At 40.2% G+C, this 10,829-nt stretch overlaps 1 protein-coding gene across 2 annotated transcripts; it reads right to left on the reverse strand.

The window, feature by feature from the left end:
* Positions 1 to 561: 561 nt before the first annotated feature.
* On the reverse strand, positions 562 to 10,522 carry cchcr1 (coiled-coil alpha-helical rod protein 1). Of its 2 annotated transcripts, none has more exons than XM_044223685.1 (19): positions 10,156 to 10,520; positions 9,540 to 9,837; positions 9,273 to 9,440; positions 9,026 to 9,143; positions 8,611 to 8,805; positions 8,150 to 8,313; positions 7,936 to 8,050; positions 7,630 to 7,740; positions 6,714 to 6,857; positions 6,503 to 6,613; positions 6,151 to 6,257; positions 5,894 to 6,006; positions 5,722 to 5,794; positions 4,786 to 4,904; positions 4,480 to 4,668; positions 2,562 to 2,663; positions 2,278 to 2,423; positions 1,740 to 1,872; positions 562 to 1,644 (listed from the first exon to the last, which is right to left on the reverse strand). In XM_044223685.1, the coding sequence occupies exons 1-19, from the start codon at positions 10,223 to 10,225 to the stop codon at positions 1,514 to 1,516; spliced, it is 2,607 nt and encodes an 868-aa protein (XP_044079620.1). In that variant the 5' UTR covers positions 10,226 to 10,520; the 3' UTR covers positions 562 to 1,513. The 2 variants fall into 2 exon arrangements, 1 of the variants encoding a protein (XP_044079620.1); XR_006380784.1 differs by having other exon boundaries at positions 1,629 to 1,644; positions 1,740 to 1,906; positions 10,156 to 10,522.
* Positions 10,523 to 10,829: the final 307 nt, after the last annotated feature.

The raw sequence follows: 10,829 nt of genomic DNA on the forward strand, positions 1-10,829 counted from the left end.
TTTCACTCAGCTCTCCCTCAGTTCTCTCCATGAGATGTTTTTACCTAGAGGCTCTTCGAACTACTGCAAAATTTATTAGCACTCATGACAACGTGACAAATAGCACAATTATCTGGTTCATCATGATGTTTATCATCATCCATCCTATGATTGTAAAGGCATTTAAAAATTGACCTCTATAAAAAGGAACTTCAAATAGAAAATATTGATTTTTTCCAATCTGAAATCATATAGGCCTTCCCAATTGTCCCTATGTAATATAAAAAGAAACAGGGCAGATGCACCAATCACATTCAAACATGCTTTATCATAATAAAGTCAACATTCTCAGCCAACTATAAACCTGACAAACTCCTGTGTATTTTTATAATCTATTTTTTTATGAAAAAATAGAATTTTAACCTAACTTATTTAAAAACTGCTAACATACGTTAGTTGCTCTTCTTTGTATGGGTTTTGACCTTGCTACTGACAATTAGCAGTGAGCACTGAATTGAGATTGATATAAAATCATGAATTGCTTCATCAGTATTTCCCAAAATACCACTCAACGCCACAGAATTGCAATATAAAAATACTTTATTAGGTGGCACTGAAAATTAAGACGTGTTCCTGCATAACAAAGAAATACTTGGACCATCACATAAACTTCTGCAATCAGAGTCACCAGAACAGACTTCTAGCAGGACAGGTACATCAGCTGTATTTTTATCTGGCAGCTTCTCTTTGCTATCTGATAAAAAGTTAACTGAAACTGACAAATCTGGTCACATATTTGCATTTATCGCCATCTGTCCAGTTATTTTTTAATAAACATCAATTCTATTATTTTATCTGTAGTAAAAAAATTATATAAATAGTTCATTTTGTGAATGTATCTTCACACAACAACATTTTTCAAAGTGTGATCGTAAACTTTAAAGCGTTTCATTGATTCAGTGGTCACAATTCAAACTAGTCTGGGACCAATTTTAAGGGAAATTTAAAGTAAGTAAAAGAAATGAAAGTGTGGAACAGTCTTACTGGGGAGGTGATTTAGCCCCAAGCAAGAGAATGAAAAACCAGATTATTCTGAAACTAAAACTCTAGATACTCACATAAACATTTAAACACCACTTTGGCTGAGGAGTGCTTGAGTAGATTTCACATATATACACATACATATTTGTACAGCACAAAATGTTGATTGAGTTAACTACTTTGTCCATCAAGGCATTTCCAGTATTCTCTGTAATTAAAAGTCATCTTGGAGACAGATGCAGAAGATGTGTTGAAGAATTTTATAAACTTCAATTTAAATGTGTTAAATTTAAACATACTGTGTCTGCACTAGATAGCTATTATTCTTCTTAAACACCCAGTAGCAATGTGACATGCATGGTTTTCTGATGTTTGGCTCAATCAAATTCTTCTCACTGACTGTATTTTTTTGACTCCTGAAGCATCAACACTGCCCACCTTTTGTACAATTTAAAAGGTGTGTTAACTGGCTCCAGTGAGTCACCATCAGGTATCAGCTGTGCGGACTGCCTGTGGATGGTCCCACGCTGTCATTCTGCCTCTCCTCCTCCGCAGAGTCCTCAGAGCTGTTTACCACTGCAGCACTGAGAGTATGGAGCTCCTCCAAAACAAACCGGAGTCTCTCTGACAGGATACAGACAGGCCATTGGTCAGATCAGTCATGTCTGTGTAAATGTAAAAAAAAAAAAAAGTGTCTGACGCACGAGGACACTATGTACCGTCTGCAGGTAGTTGGACTTTTGCTCCAGCAGAGCGACTCCTCTCTGAAGGCTTTTCTCGATGTTCCCTGGGAGCAGAGTTTTGTAGAGCTGTTGTATACTCATACGTCAGCCCTCTATCAGCAACAGTGGCCTGCAACAGATTCAGGTCATAGGAGTCTTCATTTCTGCATCAACAGAAATGAAGACAGAAACAAATTTTTCACAATAAGACGGTGTAATCCCTCATTCGTCCAGGAGTGTTCTATCGTAGAAAAGGTTTCAGTCGTAGTCATCTGGACACTGTTTTCAGAATCAAGACGTTTCGGCTCCCATCCGGAAGTCATTCTCAATTGTGAAAAAATTGGACGGGAACTGGAAATTTAAGCTAATCTCAGTTACATAAGCCCTGCCCTCAGGAGGGAATCTGCCTGAGTATCTGTTAATAGCTAGTTTCACCTGAAACTGACCTAATAGTTTCAAGATGGCCCAGTGATCAGTAATCACTGGGCCATCTTGAAACTATTAGGTCAGTTTCTTTTGCTTTAAAAAGTCTTACCAGCTGTAGCTTTTTGTCTTTCTCCGTCTCCTTCAGCTGTTTATTCTGGACTTCCCTTTTTGTGTGTTTGCTCCCCAAATGTTGAGTTCCTCTCATCTCATTCTGTTTCCTCACTGCCTCTCTCTCAAACTGCCTCAAAGTCATAACTGCAAGAGACAATACAGACAGATCAAAAGCCACAGGGAAATGTTGCTATAGGCTGTGTAAACAATTCCAATCACATTAAATTACAGTCTGCATTATGACTTCAGCCTTCTGAGGTAGCATGGTGCTAATCCTGCTACCTGCTTTGGTGTGATCTCTCCTGGCAGTATTGACTTGAACCTCCATCTCTTTCAGCTTCTCAGCACAGAGGCCCTTGATCTCAGACACTTTCTCCTGCAGGGCTGAAGGGGAACAACAAATGCACCATTCCTCAATATAGTATCTCACACAATGAGACAGTCTAATGCTGTATTTGTGCCTCAGGGGATAAACTGGATTTTATTACATTTGTTAGCAAATGTTCATAGACAGCAAGACCTCCACAAACAAGGAGCTGATTGAATCAATTCCAGATTCATTAATTATTACGATGCAACCCCGGTAGCGCAGGACTGCAACACAGCAAGGTGGCAGTAGCCTAAAGGTCAGGGAAAAAAGCACTTCTATTTAGTTTTTAAATTATAGCTAGTGGATTTTGTTTCAGTAAAGGCAGATGAATATACAGTGAAGCAATTTAAGACCTGTTATTTAAAAGGAAATTAAATCCAGTGTGGATTTGATGTCTGCATCATTAAAGCTGCTATAATCAATCCGTTTATATTACCAATAAATCACATGACAACATGTATATGAAAGAGTCACTCATAGTGACAAACCCACAGAGAAAATTATTACCCAAATTTACAGTACCCCTCAGCTTCATATCAGCTTTCAGGTCATTGTTTTTTTTTTGGGTTTTGTTTTTTCAATTTTAACTTTACTGTTTTCATTCACTCTCGCTGCTCTCATAATACTGTGTTCGGCCGCAGCAGGCAGCCATTTTCAGCAAAAAATGCTCTAAAACACAGACTGTACGCTACGTGTCCAGCACCAAATGGCAGACAAACACAGTCAGCGACTAGCTAGTGAAAATAGTGAAGCATTTAGCAGCTAAAGAGTCAGATATTTCCCTCAGGAGTAGGTGGAAAGTAAAACAGAGCTAAAATGAGAGTGAACATTGGAATTACATTCCTCAGGTGAACACAAACACGACTCCAAATGAATGATAATGTTGCTGCGTAACTGCTGGATGTGTAAATAGGGAACTGTTTGCTAACAAGTTAGCCATATCAACTTAAAAAGGTGACAATATGTCAGTGTTTCTTGTTTCTTGTTTCTGCCCCAAAATGGCCAAAACAAAAATCAGTTAAGGGGTTGGTTCACATTTTTTCAAGTCTATCATAAAACAATAATCACATGCCCATATGTAAAGATGTATTATTGGTTGCTGTGATCATTCCTCCTGTTCATACTGGCCCTGAAGAGATCCCTTCCTAAAGCGATTTCAATGTAAGTGATGGGGGCCAAAATCCACAGTCCTTGTTGTGTGCAAAAATAAATTCCAAGGTTTATCTAATATGAGGCTTCAGCCCTACAAATTAGTCAAATCAAGCGAATATCTTCCAAAGCTGCAGTCTTTTAGTACAAAATTCCCTCTGTCTGTTACAATCCCTCCACTGCACTCAACAGGGAAATACTGTCCAGGGAAACACAAAGAGGGAATTTTATATTAAAAGGACTGTAATTTAAACTTAAATTTAAACTAACGAATGACCAGGAGGAATTATTACATCAAGCAAACCCAGTTTCAATGTGCATATAGGCACCTGACTATTGTTTTAAGATAGACTTGAAAAATTATGACCCTATCCTTTAACGCAAATTTAAAGCTAAGAGGTTTCCTAAGTGGCCAGGTTGAATCCTTGAACCAACTGAGAAAAATGTATTAGGGAAACTCAGTAACTCTCCCTGAACAACTACAGTCAAGGTGCTCTTGAGCGTGCCACTTAATCCCCAACTGCTCCAGTGAAGCTACTGAGCAGACAGGAGTGGCCAGGTTGAATGTGGAGACAGTGACGAAGGGCATTTCTGAAAAAGAGCAGGAGCACTCAGTCTGCTTTCCCTGGATAACTCAAGGCTGAAGAACAGTCATGCGGCTTAAGGTAGCTAATGCCTCACCACGTTTGCTGTGCTCCTGCTGGCTGAGCAGCTCAGAGCGGAGTTTCTCCAGGTTAACCTTGGTCTCCTCCAGCTGGGCCTGGATCTGCTGCAGGCTCTGCTCGGCCTCCTCTCTGCCAGCTACAGCCTGCCGGACCTCCATCCAGCTCTGCTCCAGCTCCTGCTGCTGCTGCCTCAGTTTGCTCTCATCTGAGGAGGATGTACAAAAGGTAAACCAAGACACATACATTACCAAAACATGGATACCCAACAGATAAAAAGATAATGTATTATAATAAAGCTGTTGTGAGTTATAAGGATGCTCACACTGTTCTTTTAGGTCAGCCAGAGCTTTCTCAATGAGCTCCGGGGTTCTTTTGAGCTCCTGTGTGAGCTTGTCTCTCTCTTCACACACCAATCTAAGCTCTGTCTGGAGGTTTGTGATGCTGCAGGGCAACACAGACAAGATGGCAGAGCAAATAAAAGGAGCACAAAGTCAAGCAGAGAGGTAGAGAAGCAACAGCACTATTTTCATGTTTGACCACTTTTTCTTTTTCTGCATATTTTGTAAAGCAATGTCTTTATTTGGACAGTGTAAACATCAAGCTTACGAGAACAATTCCCTGACTTAGGTTACCAATTCTCCAAATTAGTGCTGAAAGGGATGATGGATTAAATTAATACTTAAAATCTTATCAGTAATGATTCATTTTAAATCACAAAAACATCTGCAGTTTTACAGTTTATAAAATGTAAAGAGAGGCTTGATTTTCTTTATTTCATATTCAAATTAGAATATTTTGGATTTGGAGGCTGTTGATCAGAGTAACTAAGCACTTCTAAAACATCACTTTGTGCTCCAGAATAAGCGCAACCTCCATTATTTTTGCCATTATGTAGTAAATGATTGTGATCAATTCATTGAAAAACATAATTGGCAGTTAGCTGCAGGTATAATGTGACACCTGATTACAAAACTTCTTCCAAAGCACACGTTCACCAATATCTGAATTTGAATATACTGTATGTGTGTGTTTAAGGAAAATGTTTTTGCAGATGTTAGCGCCAACAGATATTAAACCACTGCTGCTATTTATACATTCTTTGCATTTAGTCTCATGTGAGTACTTAGATTAGAGAGCTATTTTCTAATGCAGTGGATGATGAAATTATCTGTAAAATGAGACGAAAAAAGGCTTTCCTGCCCCCAGGTTGGTTAAATATTGTTGGTGCTTTCATAATGTAAAAATGATACCTCAATACCTGTCAGCAGCCTGTTCTTCCTGTTTACTGGCCTGCTGAACTTTCTGCAGAGCAACCCTCCTCATGGTCAAACCTGAAAAAACAAAAACATTGTGATGTACTTTCTTTATCAGACATATGCAATTCAAAGAAGCACTGCAATCAGCACAATTAACCTCCATTATAATCACACCTTGGACTGTCTCCACTCGTCCTTTAGCGAAAGTTAGCCTCTGGTTGAAAGTGTTGAGCCTTGTTTGGGCTGCATCCACCTCTGCCACCTTGCTTTCAAATGCCAGACTGAACCTGTGAGGAGAAGCCAAAATGTGTGAAAATACAGCATTAACTGCAATGAAACACTGACAAGAACAATTGTTTTGCTTTTTCCTTCCATTTTTCTAATTTATTAACTAAACCTCTCATTTTTTAATTCAGATACATTTGTTTTACCTGTGCACTGCTTCTGTAAGGGCTTTAAGTTCAGCCTCTGCTTTTTGATTCTGTGACTTCAGCAGCGAGTTTTCCTTCTGAGCCTGGACCAAGTCCTGTTTCAATGTCTGGGAAGAAAAACACATATCAATATAATAGAGTATCTTACACAAATCTACTGTGATGCTCACTTTTGAGAATGTCTTCGTGGCCAGCTGCTGTGGAACCTAGCAAAGTTTTCATATAGTCAGCATTCTGTGCGTTGGTACAAATGTACGAGCGTTTATCACTTACCTAAGCAGCCCCAAATTTATTGTGCATCATCAAATTTTCAGACAGCCACGTAAATCACATCACTTGCTCTGGTACTAACCTCCTTTTCCACTCTCTCCAAGTCCAGCTCAGCTATCCTGTCATCTAGACTGTGTTGGAGCACACAAGCCCGGTGCTGCTCCTGCTGGAGCTGCTGCTGCATGGATCCGACCTAAAACACAGACCAATGCAATATCACACTTTAAACACAGTTTCAAAACACAGTGGGCGTGATTGTACTGTGGTATACTAACAGATGACGGTTTTCATACTTTTGAAAGAAGATTATCCTTCTCTCCTCTTAGTTCAATGTCCTTTGAGCGAAGCTGGACACATAACTTGAAGACCTTCTCTCTCCAGAGCTGAAGCACTTGAAGGCCTTCAGATCCATTCTTCACAAGTGGATCTATCAAGGTCTATTGAAACACACACGTATGATAAATGCACACACCACTTCAGCAAAAGCTTCATATGAGTGTGGGTAATTATTGCTTACAAATTAGCCTTGATGTTTTCCAAAATATGCTCAGGCTTTTTTTAAATGATGAGTGTTATTTCCTTTCTTCCCACAACTATATTAACACGCCATTAGTTTTCAAAACAGTCTCTGCTCTCAAATGCATCACCACGCAACAACCATTTAACCTCCACCAAAAACAAAATAATAAGTTGTTTACTGTGACCATTACCTAGCTCAGGCAAACTTTCTGCAAGTTGACATTTATTCTAACCAAAATGCCCTTCAGATGTAAGAAAAACGCATTCAAAAGTGAAGAAAATGTTTTATATGTCCCCTGCAGAGTCATATTGTATATACACATTTGGACAGAGCACCTCTGGTGAAGTGTTCAGCTAACTGAATTACTCCTGCAGGGCTTTGCCATCCTGTCTGGAGCTGTTCCATCATCAATCTTAAACCCTGTGGTCTGTTTTGGAAAATGGTGGGGATGAGCGTCTTCAAGATCCATGAAGTGCATCCACACTTCAGACTATTTTTTTCAGACTTCTGACACAAGACTACGCTTGAAAACTTTACAGCCTAAAGCCAACAACATACAATGATAGGTAGATGCTTGGTCTACATAAGAAAAGTAGTGGCTCAGCCTGAAAGCAGCAGTGCTACTGCTCAGCATGTGTTATCAGCATAGGCTTGTATCATGCATTGCTATGTGAAGAACAAACACTCACCTTCTTCACCATTTCCTGTTCTTGGAGGGCGAGTATCTCATTCACAGAGTTAAGCCTGACTGTCAAAAGCTCTGCAGTCATCTGAAGAGCTGCTTTCTCTTTGTTCAGCCTCTACAAAATGGATATTAGAATAAAAAGTATACATAATAGGATTAATTATTATAATATGAATGTTAATTCATACATTTAACACTCATTTGCTCCACAATTCTTTCTTTAACCTGCTGAAAAGAACAAGTTTTTTCCCCCCATGCAATTACTTTACAGTAGGTTGATTGCAATCAATACTGTTTATACTGTCTTCACCTCAACAGTGTCATTTAATCGTTCCTTCTCTCCTTTCTCTGGGGCAAGCTGGCCGATGTAATTTCTGAGGCTGTGCAGTGTTGCTGATTGTGTCTCAAAAGCTTGTCCCATTTGGCTGAAAAATAAACACCATCCCAAAAATAAAAATCAGTAAATCTGACTACAAAGTGCTATAAATGTTTAGCTCTCTTCAGTTTTAGATTGAATGTGGTACCTTAAATGTTCTTTCAGCCCATCTCTCTCAGTAAATACCTCCATCAGAGTGCTTTTTAGCTGCAGCACTTCTGAGGTCATTGATTGAAGTCTGTCCTGTAGTTCACCATTTGTTTTTCTTGCTGCACCCAACTCTGCACAGTGGGAAGCATTCAATTTCTGCAGCTGAAAGTAAAACAATGGACATTTTAAGACACATACAAATAGTGATGCAATATCTTATTGATCCTCAAGGAGAAGTTCTCCTTTCACTTGCTTCCCTCCTGAGGAAGGTCAGAGTGAAGGGTCAGTTACAGAAAAGCACTGTGCTACATGCTCAGTGTTCTGCTCAGGGATACCTCAGCAGAGCAGATGCCTACTGACATGGGTTCTTGGATACAGGGCCTTGCGCTTAAGTCACTCAAATCAGTATGTACAAGCTTTATGATGGTTTAAATTGCCTTGCAGAGATTTGCCACACACCTCCACCTCCTGCTTCTTCTGCATTTCCTCCAGTTGTTCTGACAGTCTAAGAGTCTGCTGTTTGGCCTCCTCCTCAGCCTGTAACCTGCCCATTTCAGCCTTCAGAGCAAGCTCCCGGGCTTCCTCTTTGCTCCTCTCTACATCTCTCCTCAGCTTTGTAATTTCCTCACCAGACTCTCCCTTTAGTCTTTCATGCTGCAAGAAACAAAAATGTTAAACAAAGAAGAATATTCATATATGAAACTAATAATAGTGAAACATGTGCACATTAAAACTGGCAGGTGACTATAAGCTATTATTAAGACTACAAGACTATACTAAAAACACCAGACTACAGACTGATGCCAGTAACTCTTTGGTGATCTTTGTCAACATCAGTGTCGAAATGAAATGTTTTGTTGGTAAATAGCATTACCTGTGAGCTTATTTTCTCCTTCTGTGCACTGCTGTGAGTGAGCTCCTCTCTGATTTGGCTGAGTTCAGTCATAGCCTTACATAGCTCTTCACGCATTGCTTCCAACTCATGGCTCTGTCTGTCGTACAAAGGTTATGCTGTGTTAAGCTTGTTAAAAATTATTTACTGAAATGTTTAGTTACGTAGAGAATGTCAGACCCAACCGTGAAATTATTTGATTGCATAACAACATAAGCATATCTCCTACCTGTTTAGGGTGATGTCTCTGTCTCTCATCTCTTCCCTATGTCTCCCTGCAGTGTCCTTCAGGGCCTCCACCTGCCCCTTCAACCTCTCAGCTTCGGCCATATGCTTCTCTGCCTCCAGATGCCACTCTGACTCCCATCTGGACCACTGCTCACTTCTCTCTGCACATCTGTGTTTGAAGAAGACGAGCTATTCACGTACCCAATATGGCACCTAACTGACAGACAATAATGGTATTTCTGACCATATAAAACACATTGTGGGATACCTTGCCCTAAGGTCTGATGGGTGATCCACAGGGATCCTTCCTCTTCCTCTGCTGTCTCCTTGTAACATCATGATCCTCTGATTTTCCTTCCTCAGCTCCAAGATTTCCTGTTGGGCCTGAGTGATGGCGAGCCATGGATTGGCAGGACTGGGATCCCCTGATGGTACTGATGTTAGGCCTGGGTTTATCCAGGAGATGGGTGGCAGTGTCCCTGGAATTTGAGCGCCTCTGTGTGCTCCAGCAGACTGGACACTTGATGCGAAATGCGATGGGGGTACCAGGTCTTTCTGGATATTCCCTACATAACATAAAATAATGTTCATGTGTGCGCATGCGTTAACTAGTCTAATGTTTCTGATGTTTCCTACGTAGCGCTTTTTTTACACTGAGCTTTCAATAAAGTTACCAAGATAAACATGACAACTTCCCTTCCCTAAATACAACCTCGTCTTCCTAACGCTGGATCTGACAAATGCAGACTAGGAAAGTAGGTGTGTTAAGATTAAGTTAGGGTATATTGTAGGCTAACGTTAGCTAACATTATCTGGAACTCAATATTTGCTTGAAGTTACGAGCCAAATGTCGACAAAAAATGCAGCAAAAACAAGCAACTTACTTGAAACCGCTGGTGAGGTAAAATCAGTGGGTACTATGAGTCTTTCTTTTCCCAAGTTATTTCTCTCCATGTTCAACACATATCAGTAGAAACCATAAACAGGAACACAGTCCGGAGTTGTTTGGGTGCTCTTTTACCGTTTATTCTCCCGCGAGTCACGTCATTCGTCGTTGCCTAAGTGACGGGTTACAACGGTAACATTAACCTCCGGAGCTCTCCGCTTGGGCTATTTTTGCTAGCCAACTGTTAATGCTTAAACTACATGTCGGTTAAATTGCATATGTCTGCAGCATTCCAGTAAATATGTATGTTTATTAACATTATATAAATTAAATGATTTATTATCGTACAAAACTGCACATATCGCGCAGTGCATCACGGGAAAGTGGAAGGAACCTGAACCACCTTAACTCATTTTCCCTGATTTATGTCTTACAGGATGTTCTTCCTGTCAGGCTGCTTTCAAATCTCATCGCAAGAACCCTGCATTTGCCCTAAACATATATATTGGTCGGTGCAGAGTTTACCAGGGGCGGGTCAGGTCCAATATACAACCTGGGTATCAGTTTTCCTGATAGACCAAATTCAGGACACACAGGTCCACTGACACTGAATTTTGTTGCACAGGGGTGGAGCGTGTGAGTTTGATTGACACAAGGTGTTCTATGATGGAG

Source organism: Siniperca chuatsi, linkage group LG14 (assembly GCF_020085105.1).
Source record: "Siniperca chuatsi isolate FFG_IHB_CAS linkage group LG14, ASM2008510v1, whole genome shotgun sequence".
In the NCBI taxonomy this organism is placed as follows: Eukaryota; Metazoa; Chordata; class Actinopteri; order Centrarchiformes; family Sinipercidae; genus Siniperca; species Siniperca chuatsi.

Coding starts and splice junctions, on each gene's coding strand:
- cchcr1 (XM_044223685.1), bottom strand. CDS start 10,225: ATGGAGAGAAATAACTTGGGAAAAGAAAGACTCATAGTACCCACTGAT. Junction 7,741..7,935: donor GATTAAATGACACTGTTGAG/GTGAAGACAGTA, acceptor TCCATTTTGTAG/AGGCTGAACAAAGAGAAAGC. Junction 1,645..1,739: donor AGTCCAACTACCTGCAGACG/GTACATAGTGTC, acceptor GTATCCTGTCAG/AGAGACTCCGGTTTGTTTTG.